Genomic DNA, 26,778 nt, shown 5'->3' on the forward strand with positions numbered 1-26,778 from the left:
TAGACCGCAATTTTCAACAAGCGATCGTGAAAGTTCTGTAAACACTTCAGTATCCTGTGAGCGTGCAGTAACATATATACTGATAGCGTACTGCGTAGCGCCTTTGTAGTTTTACGTACGGCCAGTATTGTTTACATCTGATTCAGCCGGTCCCCGGGAGAAGACCGGCAACGCAACCCTATAAACGCGTCGTAACAAAAAGGTTTTGTCAACAGTTGGCAATGCAAAGCCACGTTCCTATCTGTTCTAGTCTTTACAGTTCAAGGACCGTGCCAAAAATGAACATTGATTCATATTTCGTGCGATCGAGAAATTACATGATTAATACCGGTACACTGATAATACACAGATACAGAATGAGCCATGTCATTTGTATTGTTTCAGCGCCGTGTGTCGTACGATTTTAATCCCGGCACAAGCGAGCGTAAGCCTGAGTACAGTGCATGTGCATACAAAAGCAAAATTATAACATGGCAAAGTACAATTTTCATTCCGATGTGACTGTCTGTTTTCAAACTCTATCTCCTCCCTTGATTTTGGGGTCAACATAGGCAAGCAGTATATCGTTGGAATCGTATTTAGTTGCACGATAATCTAATGTTGACCATTTCTCAAAATCCACGTTTGTAATCGAGAAATAGCCGAAATTCCGTTAAAAATATCATTTTTTACTAAATAATTGAGCTGAAATTTCCAAATATAGGTCAAATAAAAATCTGGGAACATAGTTTTACTCGGAGCAAGCATGGCAATGGCGTATGCACTCTTTCAGGCATCATTGATAAAAAACCAGAGAAGAGATAGCTAAAAATATCCCCAAAAGCGCAAAAAAATGAAAACTTAACGACAATTTTCAATGATATGGATCTTTGGATAGAAAAATGCTATAAAGATCCGGAAAAAAACTGAAAAATGTACGTCTTTCGGGCTATCACATTGACGTAACTGCGAACGAGGATAAAAGTCATGCGTACGCATTCGACCTCAATTTCAAGCTGGGGGCTATTTTTGGACAGCTTTAGTCATATTTGTAATGGCGCCCTCGGTGGTAGAATGGTGATCTCTGTGTGTACGAATCGAGTTGCATTATGGGATAAACCACATACTGTGGTACGTGGGTATTGAATGAAAACTACGTATTTGAAATATGGTATCTCAATCTCTCAACTATTTTAACTTGTACACAAACACCGTTGCTTCAAAATTGTTGCATCAGGTAGTTGACTATGGCGGTATTTACCACAATGACAAAAAACTTTGGCCGTGTTCAAATATACACACAAACGTGCCGATACATGGGGCATTGTTTGTACTTTTGTTACTATCAATGACAAAATGCACAATGGTAGTAGTGTTAAAACGGAACTTTTTATTGGGTATTTTTTCTGTAAGAAAGACACCTGTCAATCATTAGCACAAGTCAATGAGGCGACGCAAGCCAGCTGGTGTGAATTTCAGCATGCATTGTTTCATGATGGGCTCAAAGAAGGGGTGCGGCTTCTATTGTGGTACAATTCAAAAACCCAAAATGGGCAAACAATGAGCCAAGACAATGTTTCAAAGTCAGGGTGCGGCTTCAATTAGAGGTGCGGCCTCAATTGGGAATTTTACGGTAATAGCCAAACAACAAAGCAAATTAGCAAACCAGTAGGACTTAGTACATTGTATTATCTATATACCCCTCAAACCTTGAACCCCTTCCATTGCAATGGTTTGGTAGAAACCTATTGTTTTCAATGGCAAATATGGACCTCTCTACAAAGAAATGGGGAGAAATTGTCATGAGATCATCAACGTTTTGTTCCCTAGGTGTGTCTGGTCAGCAAACCATTGTTCCATTCCGGAGCCCTTGGTTTCACTGTGGTAGGAGGGACACCAAAGGTTGGGGAACTGCAGGAATCTGCGTGGAACCTCTCTGAAGTGTGCCGGTTTAAAATCCGCTCCAATGAGAAGACAGAGGAAAAGAAACCAGAGACCAAACCAGAGAACAAGAATGAAGTGAAAACGGAGATGGGTCCACCACCATCACCAGCATCTACATGTAGTGATGTATCAATAGTCTCAAGTGCATCATCTCTTAGTAAGTTCTGAAAAAAAATATCATTTTCTGAACTTTCATTGATCATTGCAATTTAATTATTTGCAAAGTGTGTGCTAACATAAATGAGAAAAACATCACCCAATTTTAGCATAAGATGGGTTGACATTGTTGGCCTTATCTTATCATGAAGACAAATTCCATTCAGTATTTATAGTCCAAAGGACTATATCAGGGTCAAGCTAACAGTCCTACAACCTTACAAGGTGGTCCGGTGTTCATTCGTTACCCTACAGCTACAATTTATTATTTTTTAGGCCTCTCACCATTTGACTTGTGCAAATGCTTGTCCAAAACTGCAAATATTAGTGGTTCTGAACCTCGCACACTTCATTTGCCTGCTTCTGAATTTAGTGATATTTCATCTCTATTTACAAGTAATCACTGTATACTGTAACCCTTCCCAACTTCAGTCTCTGTAAATCAATTGACAGCTTTTACTGGGTGACAATTGAAGTAATCTGTGCCTTTCTTTGGCTGTTTCTGTCAGGGAGGGGTGGTAAGAGATCAGCGCCCTCACCAGTCAAAGAAGTTACTGAGAAATCAGATGAAGAATCCTGGCCACTGAAAGATGTTATTTTCGTAGAAGATGTGAAAAACGCCCCCATTGGCAAAGTTCTCAAGGTTAGTAATGGTGTGCTGCTATTTACTCACTTGATTACTATAGTATACTAAAGAAAGCTGTGATTGAAAGTTATTTAGGAAAGTGGTAAGCTGTACTGTCATCATGTATTTACCGTCGCAAATTTGGCAAACAGTAGCTAGGTTCTTACATTCTCTCTTCTTACATTCTCTCTTGATTGTTCTTTATAAATCACGTGTAGCATACAGCATCAATGTACAACTAATGTTTTATAGGAATGTAAAAGATATTACATTGAAAAGTTCTTAGAATGAACATAAATGTATTACGAAAAAATGAATATTTTGGAGTGTCGTCTATGGTACATCGAGAGATGGAATGTGTTTGTTACAGCTTGATGTGCATTTTTTATTCCCTTAAAATTACACAGACAGCAAATTGTTTCAACGGAGTGACACTTCAACGGAGAACAAAGATTTGGAAGTGTGAATTTGGAAAATACACATAATAGAACAATAAGTGAACTACATCAAACAAATTGTTTGTAATTTTCATGATTTTGTTTCAGGTTGATGGTGACTATGCGGCTGTCAAGTTTCCAACCAGAGAGGTCGCATCAAGTGGCAGCACATTGGAAGACCCCATGTCAATATTACAAGAGTGCAGGCTGTTACGACTGGATCAACTCCAGGTGAGTTCACAATTCTTTACGGTCTCTAGTTTATGAGCCAGAGGTTGGACAATTCTATGCCATCAACATGAATGCATTAAAAATGTTTGTGTGAATATCATAGATTGTAAGTTGTGTGGCCACTCCACAGAAAGCATTCCCTCTTGACTACACAGTTCTACCATAAGATTAAAGTTCATGTGTTGTTTCCAGCATGTCAGTTGTTTGTCCCTATAAAAATTCCCTGTTCACAACAGCTACATCAGAAATTTTGACAAGACAAGAGTCTGGTGGTATACAGGTTTATCAAAGACCTTTATAAAAGCAGCAGAATCTTGGATCCTATGTCATAAACTGCTGTATGGTGTTATCAGCCTTTAGTGGTAATATTTACAAGTGATACCAGGCTGTGGATTATACAAATACTGACAAAGTCCTTGTGATCATCAAGGATTTTGTATTCGCGATGGGAAAGTTACACAGAACCGTGTAGTAAGCCTATAAGATGGTACTCACCATCAGCTCTCCATCTCAGTGACACACTCCAGTTTTACTATTGAAATTTATGAAATGAAATCAGAATGTCTGACAGAAATGTTTTAACCTTACCTTAATCCTGCCAGACAGTTTCCCTTCCCCATCTGCCAAGTCAGTAAAAAACATAATTGAGCCAAAACTATACATATTTTCACCCATTAAGTATGTAGCATGTTTCATCACTAGAAATCATTTTTAAGGAACTCGGTATTCAGGGGCCTTCAAAAACGTGAACAAACGTTACTGAATTTCAGGTTGTAAAAGCAAACACTGCTCCAAAGATTCCAGAGTGCTTTCAGAGAACTCCTAAGAAAATCTTACTTCCAGAGAGTGCACATATCTTGGCTGTAGCTGTGGATTCTAAAGGTAAGTTGTAGACCTTGAGTCAAACAGAGGGTACTTTTCTCTGAAGCTTTAGGTAGACTCAGGTCTGAAATATTTCAAGAAATACAAAATTTTAGGTTCTGTGGTCATTAAAGTAAAAAGGAATTATTTTTACTATTGAAATTTATAATCATATGGATTTCAAATACCAGCTTCCACTCCAAAACTGTTCATACAAAAAAATTAAAACATGTTGACGAAATATAAGCAAAAGTTTAAAAACTTTTATTTTCAAGTTGCATAGTACATGTGATTGTTGTAACAGTTTAAGGATGTGTTATTCCATAGAAAAATGGAACAAATCGACAATAAAAGATAAAATTTGATATGAATTTCTGATACATGCAAATTTATCTCTGTCCAACAGGAGTGCATGTTGTGGTAAAGACTGGCACAACACTGAAGGTTGTAGTTCATGATTTAGGATCTGGTAAAATGGACACAGAGAGTGTATTCCCAACTGAAATTGCTGGATTCATTGGACAAAATGAAAGAAATGTAGCACTCCATACTGCAGGACAGGTAGGAAAATATCATTATTATCTGTATATTTAAAGAAAGGCATTCTATGTATGTCGCAGTGCTTTGGCCTTGGAGGAATAAAATAAGTGTTGTGTATATTCTCACCATGAACAAGTCCCACAGTATCTCTTCTACCAAGGTATGCATTCATGTCTGTAATAGACAAGGCAGAGTGGTTCAGAAGCTTTGTTGATACATTTACAACATCTCACTCAAGTTTTAAGGTGGTTGGAAAGGCTAGAGCGTCAGTTATAAATTTCAACAAAACTATTAAAATATAAAAGTAGTCAACATTCTCTGTGGAATAAAAAAAACTAGACATTTGGGCACAAAGGCATTGCAGAGTTATAGCCTGTTAAAACTTCTGAAAAACTGACCAAATAAGAAGTTGGGGAGTCCTTAGTGTATTAACTATGTTAGAGGTCCCTAGCTTTTAATAAAATGTTTGAAAAGGGAAAGTCATTATTTGCTGTTTTTCAGGAAAGTTTGACAAGGCGGTGCTGGCATTCAGAGTGAGTGACTGCTATTGTAAATGCATTTTTAGATTCTTTGAGTGTCAAAGAGGTGTCAAAAGTGAGATTAACCAAAAAAACTGCTCTATGACTTCAAAAGAGGGGTGCAAATATGGCTTGTTTTCAACATTTTTGACAGAATAACAGTTTTCCTACATAATTGTATACCAATTTAATCCAACTTGAAATGAGATATGGACATGGAATTTTTACAGCCTATTAACAAGGTTACCGATAAGATTTGTACTGCACAATTTTCCTGTATTTGAAGTACTTTTTGAATAATCACATTTTGAAATTTGAAAGAATTTTTAATAGTTTTTGATATATAAACACATGTAAAATCATAAAAACAAATTTTATTACAAATCCTGCCGTACAAATCTTACAATAAATAGTGTCAACATATTTATAACTAATTTGGTAATATTAATACCATCCAATTATTATTAAATTCAAATATCTAAAAAAAAACATGAAAAATTAAATTTTAATATTTACTGGTGTCATATTTCAAAATCATGGCTGCAAATATACAATTTTTATATTCTTTGGAGAAAATATTAACTAAGGGAGTTATCCTGAAAATTTGAACTAAATATCTTGATTCTAACACTTGAAATTTGACATTAACTCCGAGAAAAGAATTGGTGCCAAAATAGCCTTTCCAACCACCTTAAGGTCGAAGAGAACCAACTCTTGAAGAATTTCACCCAGACAAAGTTTTCCTGGGAACTGATCATAGTGTTATGAATCACCGTGCAGTTGATATATCAGATGTTATCCACCTATGTATTATAGTTCTTTTACCAGTTCCATGATGCAGTGCGCGCCAGGGTTTACCAAGCATACATTACACATAGAACTTTTTAGCCGTAGGGTACACGCAGGGTACGTTACTCATAGAACTCTATGGCAGATTACACCCTGACCTATATTTTCGTCGCTGATGGTTAGATTATACACGGGGCATTATTTGGTATTGCAAATTTGTGTCATTCTTCTATAACAATCTGTTGTACAAAACAAATCAGCATGTTTTCGCTGTTTTGAGCTTACTTATGGTGTTTGATAAAGTCACTGCAATGCATTGTGGGATAACCGGGAAAAGGTCTATTAGATACCTCTGTTAGTAACCAACCTACTTGATTATGTAGCAATATCTCAATGTTCTGTTAACTTACCTAATATACATTGTTTGCAGGACACATGTACATTGCTGCAAGATGGAAATGGTGCTCTCTACCCACTAGCAAAGGATGCAGTGGGTGGGATACGTGATCCAATATGGCTTGATATGCCACCATTGCAGTGTATGAGTATTGGTACATACCACATGAATAACACCATCAGTATTCTGAAAAACAGAGCTGCGGTCATTGTCATGGCGTTACAGGTAAATAGAGTATGATCATGCGTTGTCTCATCTTTGGAAAGCCAATCCTTCCAGCAAAATTTGAAAAAAAACCTGAAATTTACTATGCATAAATTGAGCTGTGTGTCGTATGAACTGTATATGGAATAGTTGTACATTTGCTTGTCCTGATAACTTACATGAACAGAGCACACACATATCAATTTGACAGATATGTTGTGTGTTTAATAGCAGTTGATACTGTCAGGAATTCTGGAATGTTGCATGTTATACTGGTTGGCAATGACAAAATGGTGGCTCTAATGGTGTCTCCATGTTGTTACAGATACAAACACTTATTCCGTCAATTCTGAAATGTGACTACGAAGCAGTCAGGATATATTTACATAATCTTGACCAAGAGCCAAGTAAGTATCTGAAATAAATAGAAATTTCATTTGGCATATATGAAAGCGTACTGCAACCATCAACAGTGGTAGACTCAAAGGGTTTTAATCTTCATGGTCTTCATCTTCATTCTGTTATAACTGTGTGACCCCTTTCAGTTATTTATCACTAGCTGAAAGCTGTATGCTTTTTTACCAATTTAAAAACTGTTATACATCTCACTTGTGCTCATAAGATCCTCATGTAAATGAGACATTAAAGTTCAAAAAGTTGACAAAGTGTAATTTTGATATATCAAAAAATAAACATGCATATTCAGACTGAAAGGTATTAACTCGATGGTATTGCAAATCCAATGGAACTTGTACAAAGTGGTAAGATCTGCACAGTCAGCCAAATTGAGTACAGGCACCGGAATCAGTTTGGTGATTTGTGAACTGTAACCCCCTTGGAGAAAGAAAGACTGATACTTAGAATGAAATCTGAAACTTTCCTTGAAAGTCGTGATGCAGCAACTTGTCTGTTTCTGTTTGTCAATTGTTTCTTGGAGATACACTGTTTTTGTTAAGGTTTGGGAAGATAGATAAATGTCGTAGGAACCCTGGTCGTATTTCTGCTGTCACCTGCTTTAACATTGATAAACACGGCAAATCCCAGTAACATGACTGGTGAACCCTGATACACTTTTCACTGTCTGCTGCCCAACACAACTGACAAGAGTTACTCTGTGTTTGTCTATAGACTCACCCTCCAAGGAAAGCAAGATACAACAGCTGATCAAGGAATGTTCAGACGGTAACAGGAATATCATCCATACCTGCATAGCTATGTGTTATCCTACAACCAATGCTGACAGTGGTAAGCCTTCATTTACATATTAGTCATGTGATGCACCTATAAATCTTGGTTTATTAGAAGTGTGTGTAGGAGAGTCAGACATAGTATCAAAAGATTGGATGAAAGTTTAGCAGGCAAGTGGAAGCATTGTTGTGTTCTGGATTCGACAAGTTTATAAAGGAGAGCGCTAGTAATTGGTACTGAACTGAGATGCTGAAAGGAACAATTTTGTCATTGAACTTATTATAGTTCACTTCTAATTTAGACCAATACCAGTCAAATGTTTACATGTATCTGTATCATTATTCTAGATGCTTATCCCATAGAAAATGTCTTGGTTGCTATCGTATGCAATTTTGAAAAATAATTAAACCTGATTCTAACAAACCACCTCCCAATCTTATCTTTCTCATATCACTATCTTGCCTGTTGTATTAGGTGAGAGTAGTGGCAGTAGTTCAGTTACCAACAACCCAGCACCCATGGCAGCTGCTGGTAGTAGCAGTATTAGTAATCTGAGTTCAGCATTGGATCACGTCAGCAGTCACATCAGTGCTGTCACCAATGCCATGGATGCTATAGCTAATGCCATTGCAGCTAATAATGCCAGTGGAAGTGGCGCTTCTTCATCAAGAAAGTAAGTCATCGTTAGTATTGATGGCGTAAATTCATTGGAATTTTCATATAGAAAGTTTGACAAGGTAACTCTATGTTACATGAATGCATTGGATGCATTGAATAAGTTACACATAGTGGCTATCTTATAAAAAAAGCATTGATTTTTAGCTCATATTTGGTTTTATATATAAATACCAAAAAGAGCTTATATGATGAGTCTAAGTGGCGTCTGTATGTCTGTATATTTGTGGGTATGTGCGGATGTATGTCCGTCACACACAAAGGCTCCCATACCGCCAAAGCTACTGTCTCAGTATTTGGTGTACAGGTAGATGTAGGGGTTGAGATGTGAATTTGTTCAAATGAACACATCAGTGTCAAAAATGTGCAAATGAGGTAAGAAACAGCGAAATTCTGAAACAGGCTTGAAACGGGCTTACTCCCCTGACTTGAGTCACTTCCTGTCATTGTTTATGAACTGTAGAGGGGAGGAAGACCGTCAGTAGAGGGGAGGAAGACCGTCTATGGTCAAAGTAAGGGGGGCTAGCTGCCTTTCTGCTATGCATGTTGCTAAAGTTCTCCAGTACCTAAAGTTTCAGACCTTAATTTCTTTTGTCATTCTTGTTTTTCTGGTTTAAATATTTCTTGTTGTTTTCCTGGTTGTACTGTGCAGAAATCATTGTCATAACATCAACGTAGAATTTTCCTGCACTGAACAGATAGAAACAACATTTATTGTTGATCTTGGTACCCATACTGGTATGGGTACCAAAATTCTGATCAAATTTGAGCAACACCGTATAATTGCAGTATTTTTCCATGATATGGAAAATTCGTTACACCAGTTGGAATTGTTATTTAGACAATAAAGGTATGTTACTGTGTTATATGAATGTATGTGATTTGTCATTGAGAAGTTATGCAAAATCACCATTCTTTCAAGAATATTGTATGTTATGGGGAAAGATGGTTTTGATCGACTCATAAAAAGTAATATCTGCAGATTTAAAACGCCCAAGTGGCAATTTCCCCTCAATTACTGGTGTATTCTTTCACTCTAGAATGTTTCTAGCTTATTTACAGCAGTGTAGTAAAATTTACAAATAATTGGACTTCATACAAATCATTTGACTTTCTGTGTCCTGTCCTTTCAGTATTAATCTGCGTGAAATGATGCGTCGTTCGATATCAGCTGGCAGATCAGGGGCTAGCAGTAACAGTGGATTACCACAGGATGAAAGCAGAGATGCTGCAAGCCAGGATCCACAACCACCACCTCTACCAACTCTTAATTGGCCTCCTGATCCACCACTCTATTCCGGTGAGTTACAGCATGTGCATTGGTTCTGAACAGCTCTGAGAAATCATGCTTGCAACGTTTGATGTGTCAAGATCTTGACTATATCCAGTATTTATCATTGAAAACACACAAACAACTCTTGAAGTTTGCAAATACAGAATTAGAAGTTATACACATAAGGGGAATAGAATTTTCAGTTTGTATGTTGGGGACATGGCCATGGAAAGAAATCTTGAAATAGTGATACCAGTAGTATTGTTGTGCAGGAGTGTGATTTGCTAAGACGATACAGGATGGTACAGCTTTGACAATGTGCATGTGAAAATTCTGCAGTGTGTAGGATGTTGTTTACAGCCCTCATACATGTGATATTGTGTTGATTTGAAGATAAGATATGCTGAGAAGATACAGGCTGGTACAGTTTTGACAAAGTACATGTATATATGAAAACTGTGCAAGTGTATTTGGCGTGTTGTTTACACCCTCCATTCATGTGATGTTGTGTTGTTTGGTGATCAGATCATGAAGAGGACAACGTGAGTCTGACGACAGCAGCCACAGCTGGTTCTGCTAGTGCCTTCTCATCACCAGGGTCTGTTGTCAGTGGACAACCTATTAATCTGACTGTGGAAGACAGGAAAGGCAATGCTCATCTCATACTGAAGTTACTCTGTGAAATACCACTGCTACAACCATACCTTGGTGATCTACTCTCAGCAAAGTGAGTTTGTTTTATTTTTGTATTGTCTGCATATTTTGACTCAACTGTGTGATCAAGGTCAGGTTTTCATAATAGGTGTTCACAGTTATTAAATTGAAATTAATAAAATGAAAAATTACTCTTTTGATTTTTGTTGAATCATAATCTTTAAGTCATTTCTCACTTGCAAAATGTCATTTCTTCCTTGCAAAAATGTTAGTTTTGCAAGTTATTGTAATGACCCAAGATTGACGCTAGGAAGCTTCCTTTTTAGCTCATATTTGGTATGTATATAAATACCAGAAAGAGCTTTTATTTTCTTGTTCAAATTTTGATGAGAGCTCAACCTTGTACTGTGGTTGTGCAATTAATCTGCAGGTGTTATGGTTCAACTTTACAAACTTAGTGAATGGTATACTATATGAGGTAAAGTTAACACACACTTTCATCCAGATCATGTGCTTGACTTACAAGATTCTGTGTTTTGTGTATTACCAGGGACACAGAAGGTAACACCCCATTCATGGCGGCAGTCAATGGCAGAGCCTACGCTGCTGCTGTGACAATACTGGATGCCATACAGCAAGTTGCCAAGACCCAGGCTAGAGAGAAAGTGAAAAGTGACAAGAAAGAGGACAGAGACAATGTAGAGAAAGAAATCAAAATGAGAATGGTTTATCCACCAGGAAGTAATCTGAACAATTCACCATTACATGTATTGTGTTGTAATGATACGTGTAGTTTTACATGGACTGGAACTGAACATATCAACCAGGTATGCTATATTCTGACCTGTTCACCCCAATTTCCTGTGAACATTTCCATGCTCACATGGATAACAATGGGTTTGGACCAAACCATGTTGGTGAAAGGGTTTCCAAGCACTTACAGTCAACAGTGTTAGCTATTTAAAAAAGTTCAAGAACTGCTCAATTTTAACAACATTCTTTTTAGCTCTGGTTTGAATTATGCAAAAGAGAGGGCAGTATCAGGAAATTCATAATTTCGATCTTTGAAGTAGTATACTAGCAGCTGTTGGAACCACGGGTTGATAACATTCTCTCACCTTTGTCCATGAAAATCTGTAAGATTGTAACATCGGCAGAACAGTTGAAAAGCTCGTGTCAATCTCCTTGTTCATGGATTGGATGTACTATGGTTGACTCAAGACAACCAACCTGGCTGTTTTATCAGGCTGCTGCAATGGTAACATTGCTATCACTGTTATTTGTTTGCCAGGATATCTTTGAGTGCCGTACCTGTGGTTTACTTGGCAGTCTGTGTTGCTGTACAGAGTGTGCTAGAGTCTGTCACAAAGGTCATGACTGCAGGTAGGTCATTTGTAATTCCAAAGTAAAATTTCATCAAGCTATTTGATGTTGATCTCACTGCATTTACCAGTAATGAGTTTATGAGATTCTTTGCTAGGAAATATACATGGCAAAAGTTGCCATCTGAATCTTCCAACCTGTTACTTAGTGTACATGCTGTTTCACACATTTGTACATACCAGCATCACAAATTACAAATGAAGACCTAGTCGTGCTTTAGAAAAGTAATACATCTCTTTAAAATACAAGTATCACCAGTTTAGCTCCAAGAATCTGTCCCTTAACCCTTTGAACCCTGATCCCCTGATGACCTATGACATCATGTGGACAATTTTGTCCGAGCCAGGTTCAAAGGGTTAAACACTAATGGCTTGTTTCATTATGAAAAAGTGATTTTATTTGAAACAAGTAGCAGCCTTTTATTGCTTGTCATGTGTTGATCTCATCAGTCAGCTCTGAAGATTGCAGAAGTTGCTGATAAAAGGTACCATTCAAGAACAGTGTTGTTGATGCACCATCTTGCAAGTTTTGATATTTGTCAATTTCAATCAGGGTTTAATATACCATAGCATTATAGGTGTGACTAATAGATTCGTCCACCCATTTCCTTTCTAAATTTATGACTCTAATATTTTCTTTGTCTTGAAGATTAAAGAAAACATCTCCGACAGCCTACTGTGATTGCTGGGAGAAATGTGATTGTAAAGCACTGATTGCTGGCAACCACAAAACACGACTTGAATTACTCAATAAACTCATATCAGAAACTGGTCTAGTTACTTTACCAAATAGCAGGTGAGTAGAATGCATGTTATACACAATTTGGTAGCTCATTGCTTAGAACCAGTCTTTACAGTTTGTGTAGCAGTGTAATGAGTCAATGGCACTGTTATAGTGTTAATGACATTCTGAGAAGAATACCTATGTGGTGTTCGGTGATTGCCAGACCAATTTACATAGTTCCAACAATCCTAAAGTCTAGTTTACTATTTCTGCATACATTCTTTACCATACAAGTGTATTAGTGATCAGCAGTCCATCTGACTGCTGAAATGGCAAATACACTGCTCAGAGCAGCAAAATTTGTTGATACTGGACTTCATACCACAGAGTTAGCTCACCCCAGACAGTGTTTCTGAATGTGATGTTGAAACAATAATAAATGAAGGATTCAGATGAACATTGTTGTAAAGTTGAGCTGCATCCCACAAACACATCACACATTTTCTAAACCTCAATGTCCAGCTATTTGGTATGCCCACCAACCAATCTAAAGCACCTTCAAACCAGAGAAACTCTCTTTTTTTTTGATGCAATAAAATTTACATGTTTCATGTAGGGATATAGGGCTGGATCCAGAAAATTTTTAAGAAATTTCTAAATTAGTGCTATAGTGTATGACATATTTCTTAATAGTGTATTATTTGTTGATATGCAGATATTCCAAAATATACAAAAGTGAAATCAACAGCAAAATTAAGAAAACAGAAATGTGTTCATCTCCATATCAATATATATATAGCTGTATGTGTTCATGCTGTTTATTTGCTGCAATGCTGGGACATGATCAGCATCAAACTTGTTTGGATAAGTTTCTCTCCCTGTTATTACCAAATGTTGATACAGCCCTGTCGTTTCCAATGGTAGAGTTGGGCCTGTACACAGGCATAATGAGTATGCAAGGCTTATCGTGATGTGTGATTTCTCTACAGAGGTGAAAACATTCTACTGTTTCTAGTGCAGACAGTGGCAAGACAGATGAATGAGCAGAGACAATACCATCCTACCAGGAACAGAAGTGTTAGGAAAGTAACTGACTCAGGTTTGTCACATCAACTTTCTCTGATACATGTATATGTCAGAAAACCTCTTATTTAACTTGTCAATTGTAAATCTGTGTGTGATATGCGTATCCCAGAGATGGCTCTGATTTGCTATCTGTAAAGAGTGAAACAATTGTAGTAAAGACATCCTTTAGATCGAAAAGTTACCTATATAGAGATCTTCTTACAAAATGACTGACCTTATTTGAGAGAGGTCTTAACAAAGAGGGCATAAGTTTCTAAAAGGAGGGGCATTCTTGAAAAGAGATGCCTTCAATAAAAGGGGTGTAAGTTTCTATAAGAGCAAAGTATCCCTGTAGAAAGATGTTCAAGTGGAGAGGCCATCAGTTTCTTTATGAATTGTCCTTAGTAGTCAGGTAAATTCTGTTGAACTTGTGATATACTCAGCTTCAAAAAGCTGTACAGAGGTGTCCATTTAGGTCAGAGGGTGTCTGTCATCTCTATGTGTGTCTGTCTTTTTGTGTATATGTACATGTCTACATATATTTACGCATAAATATATCTAAAGCCAGTGTGACAATGCCCCCTCCCCTCCCCCACATGATTTTCACTAACATTTTTCACCAATATGACCATATCAGAGTGTGAATGACACCATATCATATACAATATTTCAGATCAAGATATGCCAGAGCATAACTTAGAGCCACCTAGATTTACCAGGAAAGCATTAGAGAGAGTATTACAAGACTGGCAAGCTGTCAAAGCAATGATCAATAGTGGATATAAAGACAATCAGAGGTAAGAACAATGATATTCAAATGAAACTACCAACTTAATCCTTTAACTTTCGGTACTCTTCTCTGACTCTGTGAGATAGAAATTTTGCCTGTATTGGGAAATTGTATGTTTCTCATCAGTTTAGCAACGTAATATAGGCAGGTAGCTACTTTTGAAGTATATATGAGGTATCAGGACCATTTATCCCCTGGACATTTTCTGCCCACCAGTTAGGGATAGGGTCTTGGATCATTAGGTGGTAGTTTGATTAGAATACATTTCGATTTGGTAAAATGACCAAGGGTAACTGTCCAAGAACCATATGAGATGTGGTTGTACTTAAGTTTTCAGAAAGTTTACACATTATTACATTCATTTCATGTTTACATGATTGGTGTGTATTATTCATATTCAAAAGTAGTCATGTGATGAACTTTGTTTTGATCGTACATTTCATTCTACAGGAGAAGGTGCATATATAGGTATGACAATCATCACAGGCTACAGTATCTTTAGTAGATAGGCTTGGCAATAATCACAGACTATCATAACTGTAACAATTATTTTGAAGAGTTGAGAGTCACTATTATTGTATTATTCTGTGATTGTTTCTGCCCTTCAGACATCCCTATAGTTCAATGCCAGAAGACATGACGTATTTGTCACAGCAGAGTGGTACTTCAAGATTAGACTGCTTTACACACTGTCTCATTGTCAAATGTAATGTGGAGGTAGGAATAAGTTGCTCTCTGCTTTCTTTGATCTGTGTAGATTTGTCAATTACAACGGGTGTCAGTTAAGATTAGTCAACACAACCTTTGGATATGAACTTAAAGGGTGTCTGTTGGCACTGTTGATATAGACCCTGTCAAACATCAAAGTATATAAAATATCTACCATGTATAATACTCTAACAATCTGCCCACAATCAACTTGCATAATGCATAGCATGCAAATGTACCGGTATCAGGAAAACTAATGCAGCCAGTGGTAGAATGAAGCAAGGCGAAGTTGACTTACTGGGCACGTGCACTCAAGCTGTTTACAAAATTGTAACCCTGACAAGTTAACTTGTCCACAAGTTGATTGCACCTGCCCAGCGTACCTTCGTAGTTGTCCTCCATTTTGCCAACGTCTTTGCTGTTTTCCTGCATCCTGTTTGTGTACCAGTTTTCACATACAGGAATGCACACCTTGTTGTCAGCTGACCATGATTCCAACATAAGCATTGTGTTTCATTGGTGCTTTTGTCGATATTTGCTGTAATTACATGATTTGATTCAACTGACATTCAAATGTTAAAGGATGGAGAATTTTGGCGTGAATCTAAGCGTTTCACCAGAGACAACAACCAGCAGAAAAAAATGGACTCGTGCATGTTTAAGTCTGTAACTCCAAGAACCTACTACAAAATCTTTCTCAATTATAATATGTTTAATCAGTTTAAGTATGTGGATATCAAAATTACTTTTCTCGCATAATTTTTCAAGGAATCTAGCTTAGGTAAATCAATAAACTAGTCTGTCTTGCTTTGTCATTTCAAGATGCTGGATGCATTGTTATCAACTCTGATACGAGAACTTCAAAACAACAGTATTCCAGGCAGGAAAGCAGAGGCATCTGATGTTGTCAGGAGATTTGTACGTTCCGTAGCCAGAGTCTTTGTTGTACTCAGTATAGAGATGGCACCAGGGAGAAAGAAACCGTAAGTCAGCCAGACTATACCCACAACGTATCTTTTAAAAAAGTATGTATCTCATTTGTTTCAGTTTGGGCAACTTACCGTTCTTAGTAAGAATATTTCATATTTTATAGATTTCAATATTATCCACAAAAAGAATTGTAGAGTATGTGTAAAGTGTATTTCAACTGAATGGTTCTATTTCTCCATATTTGATCCTACTACTGCCAAATTTTGAATCATCATGAAGTATTTACTTTGGAAAGTATAACGTTGATTGAAGAAGTTGTGTTTAAAAACAAAGCCTGTTGCTCCTCCCTTTCAAATATCATACAATATGATTTTGTCCGGAGCTGTTTACCTCAATAGTTTCCGTTCTATAATTTCCCGTGGGTTTGTTGTACTTGGGCCTCAGCCCAAGTACATTTGTTTTCATTCCGTGGGAAAAAACTCTGTAAGGTATAACCATTTCTGGCTGAGACCAGGGAGGGCAAAATGTCTTGGCTTCATCTTTCTTGGCATAATAAATGGCGTAATGATGTTAACTGAATGGAAGTGCTGCTCTCAGCCAGTCTTGAATAAGTGAGATGTGAATATTAATGCTTCTCTATCTGAGTTTTTGCCACAAAATCTTCTGAATATAATCAAAATGTGCATCGAAATGCAACAATTAATGCACCCTCCGTTTCCTATGCGATGGCACGACCCTTGCTACACCCACTGGACGAGCCAAAGTGGGAGGGGTAATTTCAGTTTGGTCGAACAAGAGGGCTCGAGACCAGAATTTAACATTTAAACTTGAAACATGTTTAATCACTGACAAGATGTGGACTAGTTTTAATCAAACTAAAATTGTGAAAACGAAAGGTTTTATATCCCGGATACAATGAAAAACATTACGACTGGAAACTGTACCCCCAGTTGAGAATAGTAATGCCCACAGCGATGGAGAACACTTATCCTTGAGCTGAGAAAACCAGACCGTCATTTCGAAATAGAGCTGCAGATTCGAGAAGCTCGTTCAAAATAGCTAGGTACACCCCATAAAGGGGTGGTTTCGAGTTTTGAGGGCAAATTCGCCTCCTTCATATAGAAATCGTACGTTTGTTTTTCCAGGAGAGCACACCATTTGACACAAAATTTGCATGTAAAGGGGTCGCCAGTAAGCACGTGGTCAAATCTGGCATAAGAAACAATATGAAATGTTGGGTAAAGCCAGTCCAAAATAAACTGATTTGAACTTTTGTGTTTTGTAATTTATACTCCTGCAGTAACATTACCTTTTTTGACAACATCACACAATGTAATACGTTTTGAAACTGAATACTCCGACGTATTCTGTGTCTCCTTTGCTAAAAAATACGGCATGCCGATTACCATGTAAGGAAATGATGACGTCAAGACCGTGACAGATTTGTAGTGCGTTTGGTCCTGGATCGATGGTGCACGAAGTTTTGTCAAGGTAGCTTGTGTATTTCCTAAATGGGAGAGATTAGGGTCGATCTAAACGAAGGCCGAAGAATGTTATGATACTCTAAGCGAGCTGAACTCTACGTTCCAGTCTTTTATTCTTTTTTCGTAAATAACCGTCGATGTCGGCAACTCTCTCGCTGGCCCTGCATACGTACGCAGTGTACGCTGTGTGTTAGGAACGCACACAGGGAATGCACAGCGTACACTGCGTACGTACGCAGGGCTAGCGAGAGAGTTGCCGACATCGACGGTTATTTACGAAAAAAGATAAAAGACTGGCATTTTTGGAAGCGATCGAGTAGCTGAGGTAGGCAGGGATACGACTTGGGCCCAAGAACGCTGAATTTCGGCAGTAATTTGGCTTTTTACGTCAAGTCCAAAAATGGATTTGAAGTCACCACTCTACGTACGGGTCTTTGCAGGGCTGTGGTGAGGCGGGGCTATTAGCTGTAGCGGAACACACAGCATCGTACGCAGGGCTATCGCTAGCCCTGCGTGCGATGCTGTGTGTTAGCTGTAGCACATAGCATCGTACGCAGGTAGGGGTCAACATGGGGTCGCAGCCATGTTGCCTCAAAACTTATTTCTGTCTGCACTCAAAACTCAAAAATGTCGGATATGAACCTGAAAAATCGATGCAATTTTGCAAACTTCGGCGAAATTTCAGCCTATAGACAAAATTTCATCTAGGTAAGGTAAATTTACTGAAATTTGATCGACAAAATGGAGCTAGAGGTCTGATTTTTGGTATATAGGAAAACTTAGCAATACAATTATGACAAAATGTGACGTGACCTCAATGACCTTTGACCTCAAATATATATATTTGTCCCCAACTCAGTAACCACAAGTGCTACATTCTTCATATTTGGTATGATAAGACACCTTATGACACCACATATTGTACCTCATTAATTATGCGCATATCTAATTTTGAGCGAGCCAATAGAGCTAGAGGTCTGATTTTTGGTATATAGGAATAACTTAGCAATACAATTATTTGACAAAATGTCACGTGACCTCAATGACCTTTGACCTCAAATATATATATATTTGTCCACAACTCAGTAACCACAAGTGCTACACCCTTCATATATGGTATGATGGGACACCTTATGACACCACATATTGTACCTCATCAATTATGCGCATATCTAATTCTGAGCTGGATGTCCGACTTTTGGTATATAGGGATAACTATAGGGTAAAAATCTAAATATGCCCATCTAAATATTAGACATCTACCATCGAGAACAAAAGAAATTTGCTGTAATTTGAATATTTAAGGAGTTTAAGCAATTTCCACTATAAATAAAGAACCCCTGCCTCAAACTCCACAAAAGTTGCTAGACATATTTTGCCGTTGTCATGTCATTGCTTCGTTTAATAACCAGTTAATCAAATGCCTAATTGACAGGAGGAAATTCAAGACCATATTTGAATAGTTGTATATATTGTCCTCAAAATTACTCTATCACGGCCCAAGTACTCATTGCCTTAAGCAATACTGCCTTGTTACAGCTATATTCATGATATATGTGAGATTGAGGGATTCAATCAACAGCTGTATAATGTTTCCATGCATGTGACTTTTCTGATTTCAGAACCAGCATATCTCAGCCCATTGTGAGATGTAAGAGAGTTTTCCAAGCACTGATCAACCTTGCCATTGAAGAGTTATGTGAAATAGCAGACTCATTGGTTGCTCCAGTCAGAGTGGGCGTGGCCAGACCTACAGCTCCATTTTCATTGGTCAATTCACATGTAGATGCAATTCAGGTCAGTAGGTTACACTTCATAGTATCGTTGCACACCACTATGCACTTTACCAAGTACTTGGTTGTATATAATGTAAGTGTGTAATAATGTTGTCACTCAGAGAATTTTCCAAGTATCCTCTGCTTGTTATCACAATTTTATGTTATTTGCAGATTTTCAAAACATTTATAAAATCAATCAATCAATCATTCAGCAAAGTTTACATAGTGCCAAAATCCAAAAACAGTGTTTTGCTCTAAGATGTTGAATGGCTAAACCACACTGTATGCTCAGGAGAACATGTGCGTTTCCAATATTCTTTTGAAATTTTCCAAGTTTGGTGATTCTCTGATCTTGATTGGTAGTGCGTTCCATAGTTAAGGTGCACCGTATGAAAATGTCTGCCACCATAGGTGATGGTTTTGTAGGTTGTAGATGTTAAAAGTTTCTTGATGGATGAATAGATGATGTAGTTAAGGACAGCATTCTTGTTTCTTGCCTGTGTATGCCACCTTACCCTTTCACCAACATGGTTTTACCCAAACCCATTGTTATCAATGGTGATCTTAGACCTGTTTACAGGGAATTGGGGGTGAACAGCTTAAGACATTTTGGTTATCATTGTAAGACAAAAATATAGCCCTTCTGCAATCAACAAAGAGATGTCATGTTTGAAAGTCCAATTTCAGTTGGTATTGAATAGTAAGCTTTTCAAATCCTAATTTTGAGTGTTGATCATCTGTAGCAGAGATGGCATTTTTCATCACTTGGAATGTAATGGAATGTCATACATCACAACGAACACACACCTGTTGTACAAAGTCCAACAAAGAAAGTGCAAGAAATTTACCAGTCCAGAAACAATTTTGTGAGACTGCAGCGGGCCATCCCCCATAAAAATTCTGTCAGAGTCAATTATGAAGACAATTGAATGTAAAGTACACTTCATAGTCTGTTGGACACAAGCTGCCCCTTTCCTGTACAGAGAATAGTCAAACAAATTGATAGATTGTTATTGTCTTTCTCACAGGGGAGTGCCGAGTTGTTCTCTGCAGAGCCATTGCCAGCCAGACAGTCTGGATCTAGACAAAGTGGACACAGCAGTAGACATTACGTACCACACAGCACTACTTCACAGAGCAGACGTGATGATGCTGCCAGGTCTAGGGACAGAGATGATGATGATATTGTCTCCGCTGATGTTGAAGAGGTGGGAGAGAGACAGACACAGACAGACACAGAGACAGGCAGACAGATAGACAGAAAGAGAGACAGAGAGAGATTGAGATAAGGGAGGAAGGTAGACAGAAAGAGAGACAGAGAGAGATTGAGATAAGGGAGGAAGGTAATGATGTAGTGTCATAGAGCATTACATCACAGAGTGCACTCAATAATGCTAGGGGTGGGAGAGAGAGAGGTGGGATGATAGGCAGAGAGACCAAAGTAAAGTGTTCTTAAAGTACATGAATAGTAAATATGAAAGATTGTGCTATTGAAGTGTCAATTATCAGCAATGAATAATGTGTCACATAGAATGACTTGTATACAAGATGTCTACCAGTTAGTGTAAATTCCCAAACACATGAAAGACAGTTTGCTGTTCAGCACATCATGATGTAAGTACAGCATTCAAAGTTTTGTCTTGACCAGCTTTGATGGTATAGTTTGTCTTCGATTCATATTGATACCTTGGTGAAAATAGTTGTCTGTGTATTGGTGTCACTGCCATGTGTGACAACAAAGAGCAATATTGGTGTAGGGGGTTGTCTAGTCTGGCAGAGACCCTGCGATTCACGTTCTTCCCTGTTCATGCTGTTGGAACACGCGCACGCCCTTCAGACGCGACGCGAATCCCAGGGTCTGGACGTTCTTGCAAGCGACCGGTCGGATTTCTGCCTGATCCGGGTACTTTATAGAACTCCACATATCCGTTAATCAAATAAAAAATGACAAGTACCATAGCCAAATAAAATGAAAAATGAAAAATAAAACCATACTTCGTATATAGGTTTACTAGCTACTAGTATATATTCTCTCCGCCCAGTTTATTTAGGTGTTTCTTCTGAAGTCACAACCCTTATGAATATTCATATACTTGCAAAAGCCGACAGTCGCTTTGTCTGGCAGCGCGTAGCCTTCGAATGCAGTCCCATCGTGGGCGCGCACAAAACAAGGCACAGCGACTGTGGAGAGTCTAGGGGTTGTCTTCTGTCACATAGCAGTGCATAGTTTGTCATATCACATTGCAGTGATTGCTCATAACATGACATGATGTCTTTGATATACAGGTTGAAGTTGTAGAAGGTGTTGTAGGTGAAATGGTAGCCCAGGACGACGGTGACCATGACAACCAAGATGAACAGGATCAACAGAGTGATGGACATGTTGATGAGCAAGATCGTGAAAGTCACCATGACGACCAGGATCAAGAAGAAGGTAAATGTTCAGACATTCATGTCTTATAAAGACAAGTGTTGCTATTTTTTAACAGACATACTACCATTACAGATGACATTTTTGTTTTCTCTCTACGGTATTGTTACTGCAAGTCATTGTGATGAGGACAAAGGATCCACACTTACTCTAACTACCATATTCCATATGCCATATTTGTTACATTCATTTAACCCTTTCACCCCAGTTCCCTGTGTACAGGTCCAACTTTACCATAGAAAACAATGGATTTGGGACAAACCATGGTGGTGAAAGGGTTAAAAACAAATTCTTATTCCAGCATCCTCTGTGTTGGTCTAGCTCTGTCACAAAAGCAACAAAACTACCAAAATGTACAAAGAAATAAAGCATGAGAGAAATATATATTGTGATGGTTTCAAGGATTTGAATTTTGTCTTGAAGGTGGTAATGACAGCGATATGGACTTAGATCTCCTAGCTGAGAGTGAAAGTGACAGTGAGAGTAACCATAGCAACCAAGACCATGATCAGGACCATGATAATGTTAGTCAAGACAATGCAAGTGGTCGACGCAGTGCAGTGACTGCAGCTACTGCTGGATCTGATGCAGGTTGGTTTCAAAGTTTCCATTCTCTATATATTTATTGTAGAGTAGTGTACAGTTTTGGGTTTAATCAAGCACTTTTAATATTTGTACCTATTATGTTATTACAAAAAGTCTTGTAGCTCTCTGTTTAGATATCCAGCATAGTTTTAAACTTCTGTTGAAGTTTATTTAATTATCAGTGACTTAAGCTGACAATTCTGGCAATTTCAAGTCATAAACATTCTCACTGTACATAACAGGCTGTGATAGTTTTTGTTCTGTAACATTTTTTAACTCTTTGAGATTGTTGAGCAAAGTTTTTGTTCAAATAGCCACAAATGCAAAGAGTTATAATGGATGTTGTGACATAGGGAGACTATTTCACAACCAATTTAGTCACATTTTTCAAAGGCAAAGTTTGCCCTCACAAAGTAAAATAGAGCAAAAGCATGAAGTTTTTAGGACATTGATCTATCAGTGACATTGAGTACACATCAGCATGTAGCACCACCTATGTATGCAGGTTTTGCATCTTACATTATGGTGTGTATTCAATGGTTTTTGTGAAATACTTAGTAGATTAATTATACCTGTTTAGTCTGTATCAGTGTCAAACATTGCAACACTGCCTAACTGTGATGTGTTTAACATTCAATACAGTTTCTGGTCTGCGCATTCCAGGTGGCGGATCCGTCACTGCTTTCTTCTCCGAGGAAGATTCCTCGTCCAATCAGGAGGAGAGTGAGATGGATGAGATTGAGGAGGAAGAGGAAAACGATGAGACTGAGTTCATTGATGAACAGCTGGAGCGTCCTAGCAACAGTAGCCATGCAAACCGCACCACACAAGCTCCATATTCTCTTCAGTGGGCTGTGCGGAATCCCAGGGTGGAGCTCCCAATACTGCAACCACAACAGCAACAAGTAAGACATTAACAACTTGAAGGTATCTTTGTTTTATGTTGTAATTTTTACCTTAAGATGGCTCTTTAAATATGCATTCTTTCTGATCACTTACTGATAGATACAACTCATACTTTTTCAGTTATTCCAAATCATCTTATCAGTTAGGTCTTTTGTTCAATCACAGAGCTAACGTGCATCTACAAGTTATGAGTGGTATATTGTAAACGCTGATGCATGAAATTTCAATGACATTCTAAAAAATCTTTACTTTGTATTTTCAACACAGGCTCTGGTGGTTTAATATACATAGATCCGTCATCATTGCGTCGCAGCACTGCATCTGTCGGAGCAAGTGCTGCCTCTCATGGTGCTGACCATGGCAATGCCATGGCAACCACTGCCAGTCAATTAGCCCGTGCGTATGCCATTGTGATTCGTCAGATATCGGATCTTCTAGCACTCTTACCAGACTACCCAGGAATAGCTCCATTGCCTCAAGCACTGGATATCTCATATCAGACAACAATTGACTTGCAGGTTTGTGAATTCTTATAGCCATCAGGTTTTGTCTGTGTAAATTTACTATTTAGCTTCTGTCTTGTTGCCAATACATTGGTACCTGGATGCTCCACCAAGCACTGTACAGTGTCCGGGTTATTATCATTATGCAGTGGCATTTATTCAGAACTAAAAATTTCATTCACTGAATATATGGGTGTCTTACAGATTATATCAAATTATCTGAAATTAGCATTTGATCATAATTAATTTGAATGAGATTCAGTGCAGCACACACAATGTATGACCTCAGTTCTAGAGACAGTATATACAGCACCCTCAGTTTTATCTCGTAAACATTCTGTCATTTAAAAAAAAGCATTCTTCCTCATTCTGCCGTTTGATTAAGACAATCATATCACTTTTTCATGTAGATGTTTATGGAGTATCACATGAAGCCAACATGGGATTGGTTAGTAGCTATCATGGACAGTACAGAAGCTCAGTTGAGATTTGGACAGGCCTTGAATGCAGCCACTGACCCATCTCACCCTAGCCATCCGCTTCACTCTGTCCATATGCGTAACTTGCGAGAGCGCTCTCGCGAAGTACTGGTGCACGATGATTTCTCTATCTTGCATACATTTGAAAGAAGAAACAGGCCGACAGGCAGTGGGGATCCAGCGCACTCCAACCGACATGACTTTCTCAGTTACGCTTTGTCGTTGATGAGATCGCACAATGCAGAACACTCTGATTCGTTACCAATCGTTGATGTCTCAGCACTGAAACACGTGGCATACATTCTTGATTCTGTCATTTATTACATGCGTAACAGCAGTGATCAAGATGTAGCTGATAACGTAGACACCATACAGGAATCCTTGGTGTGGGACCCTGATGATGACAATGAGACTGACGAACACGGAGACGATGATGTAACCCAGTCAGGTGCCTTGGATACAGACAGCATTGAAGATGATCGCAGTTTGCCGTCAACAAGCAGCGGTCGCAAACATCCATTCTTTCAGAGATCAGATTCTGTCACTCACCTTGGTTGCCCACCAGCTGATCCATTTGAGCTCCCATTAGCGGAGTCACTGCCACTTGCTGAACAGCCCCATCTATTGCAACCCAATGCACGCAAAGAAGAACTGTTTGGTAATCCATGCCAGTCAATTATTCCTCCCAAGTCAGAGAATGCAGTGGGGCAGTCACAAGATGTTACTGTGGATCAGAGATACCTAGAAATTATCCCAACTCGCTTGAGTCTGTTTCCACGCCAGCCAATAGTTCTTCAGCACCATACTCCAGCTGAGGTGCCAGTGGAACAACCAGCTGGATTAGACCTGACGGGAAGGTCCTCACAACCAACTGCTGAAACAAGTGATGTGGGTATGAACCTAGCAAGTGTTTCAGCACCACAATTCCAACCTTCCACATCTGGTGCAGCTGCCAGTGGTGAACCACCACAACCCGGGACCTCACAGCCAATTGAGAGTGCGCCCTCAACGTCAGATGGTGACATAGTCATGGTTGAAGCAGCTCCAGACAACTTGTCAACCAGTGTGAAGGAGGGAGGTATTGCAGGACAGGGCAAAGACCCTGCTAACCTATCACAGGGAGCAGATGTCAGTAACATTACACAGAGCAAAGGTGTCTCTGTTATCAGATCTACTGGCTCTGCAGAGCCAAAGCCAGCCACAGAACAGACTGAGAAAGCCAAGTCAGAGGATAAGGACACCAAGAAAACTGCTGCATCACAACCACCAATGCCTGGTGATGCAGGACCAACAGCCAGTGGCAGTACTGTCACAGTAGGTGGTAGTGGTGGGGGACCAACCGTGACTGTAGACACATCACACCTACAACCAGTAGGATCTACATTCCTGTTTTCAAGGTAAACACATGCTGATATTGTATTCTTCTTTCAACAGCATGGCTGAATGTATATGCGCTGTCAGTCATGCTGTGTCAGACATGTTTCTATAGTAATACCTGTAAAGGTAGAAATCTCTGTCTTTCTCCATCAAGATTCAACAAAACTTTCTCACAGGAATACAGGCTATTAGATGGTATTCTAGTTGCCTTACCTTGTATTAACTTGTAGCCTTGTCAATACCAGTGAAATTTTTGACGTCATCCCCTTAGATTATCCTGACAATGTATTCAAGTATCCAGTATTGTGGTCCAAATGGCAGATGTTATCTACATCTACAAAATACACTGGCATTGCCAAAACTAAAAAAATGATGTGAATAATGTACTCCCTCGCAGACAATAATGGATGAAAAAAAACTGCACAACATAATGTACGAGGTGAAGCCAGGTACATTATGGATTGGGAGGGGATACATTATTGCTTTAATAATAAATTAATCTATGTCAACAGGCAATACTTCATAGCCATCTCTAGTTTAACCAGTTTCACGTCCATGGTTTGGCTCAAAACCGATGGTTATCAATAGTATGTATGGACGTGTTTACTTGGAATTGGGATGAACAGACTAAGCTCAAGAATGCCCATAAATAGAAAAATTCTGTGACATTTTCATTTTCTTGGTTCACTGAGATACTTATAAATCGCAATGTTTATTTTTCCAGACAAGGTATGGTGGGTCCCCTTGTGTCCTCTGATACATTGCTCGGAAGGTGGCGTTTGTGTCTTGAGCTATTTGGAAGGGTGTTTCTGGACGATGTCGGTGCAGAACCTGGATCCATCTTGAGTGAGCTAGGGGGCTTTGAAGTCAAAGAGGCCAAGTTCAGAAGAGAAATGGAAAAACTCCGAAATAATCAAACTATAGAGATTGACACTTGAGGTAAGTAAACCAAGAGGTTGTACTGTGGGGTATGTCACACAAGATTTTTTCTCCGGTCCATTGAGTGTATGTATAGTCATTAGCAGATCACACAGTGGGTATTATACCATTTGTAGGAATGAAATATCATTAGACTTACTTAACCTGTCTTCTGCTTATGGATCTACAAAGTTGATAAAGTAGAACAATAGACAACAAGTGATGTATTCAAAAGCAGTCATGCTAT

The 26,778-nt window shown here is 38.6% G+C and overlaps 1 protein-coding gene across 1 annotated transcript in view; it reads left to right on the forward strand.

Annotated features, from left to right (window-relative positions):
- The window catches only part of LOC139116149 (E3 ubiquitin-protein ligase UBR5-like), a 55,160-nt gene that overhangs the window by 20,219 nt on the left and 8,163 nt on the right, over positions 1 to 26,778 (forward strand). The window contains 27 exon segments of the mRNA XM_070678694.1: positions 1,810 to 2,080; positions 2,589 to 2,722; positions 3,250 to 3,372; positions 4,143 to 4,254; positions 4,640 to 4,794; positions 6,511 to 6,702; positions 7,007 to 7,088; positions 7,810 to 7,926; positions 8,344 to 8,542; positions 9,678 to 9,844; positions 10,343 to 10,544; positions 11,022 to 11,298; positions 11,763 to 11,854; positions 12,503 to 12,649; positions 13,567 to 13,676; positions 14,316 to 14,439; positions 15,041 to 15,149; positions 15,963 to 16,123; positions 19,177 to 19,351; positions 20,361 to 20,540; positions 21,619 to 21,766; positions 22,187 to 22,354; positions 22,991 to 23,215; positions 23,218 to 23,253; positions 23,522 to 23,772; positions 24,168 to 25,633; positions 26,338 to 26,538. Coding sequence (XP_070534795.1) covers positions 1,810 to 2,080; positions 2,589 to 2,722; positions 3,250 to 3,372; positions 4,143 to 4,254; positions 4,640 to 4,794; positions 6,511 to 6,702; positions 7,007 to 7,088; positions 7,810 to 7,926; positions 8,344 to 8,542; positions 9,678 to 9,844; positions 10,343 to 10,544; positions 11,022 to 11,298; positions 11,763 to 11,854; positions 12,503 to 12,649; positions 13,567 to 13,676; positions 14,316 to 14,439; positions 15,041 to 15,149; positions 15,963 to 16,123; positions 19,177 to 19,351; positions 20,361 to 20,540; positions 21,619 to 21,766; positions 22,187 to 22,354; positions 22,991 to 23,215; positions 23,218 to 23,253; positions 23,522 to 23,772; positions 24,168 to 25,633; positions 26,338 to 26,538 — 5,624 coding nt within the window.

Source organism: Ptychodera flava, chromosome 17 (assembly GCF_041260155.1).
Source record: "Ptychodera flava strain L36383 chromosome 17, AS_Pfla_20210202, whole genome shotgun sequence".
Taxonomy (NCBI): Eukaryota; Metazoa; Hemichordata; class Enteropneusta; family Ptychoderidae; genus Ptychodera; species Ptychodera flava.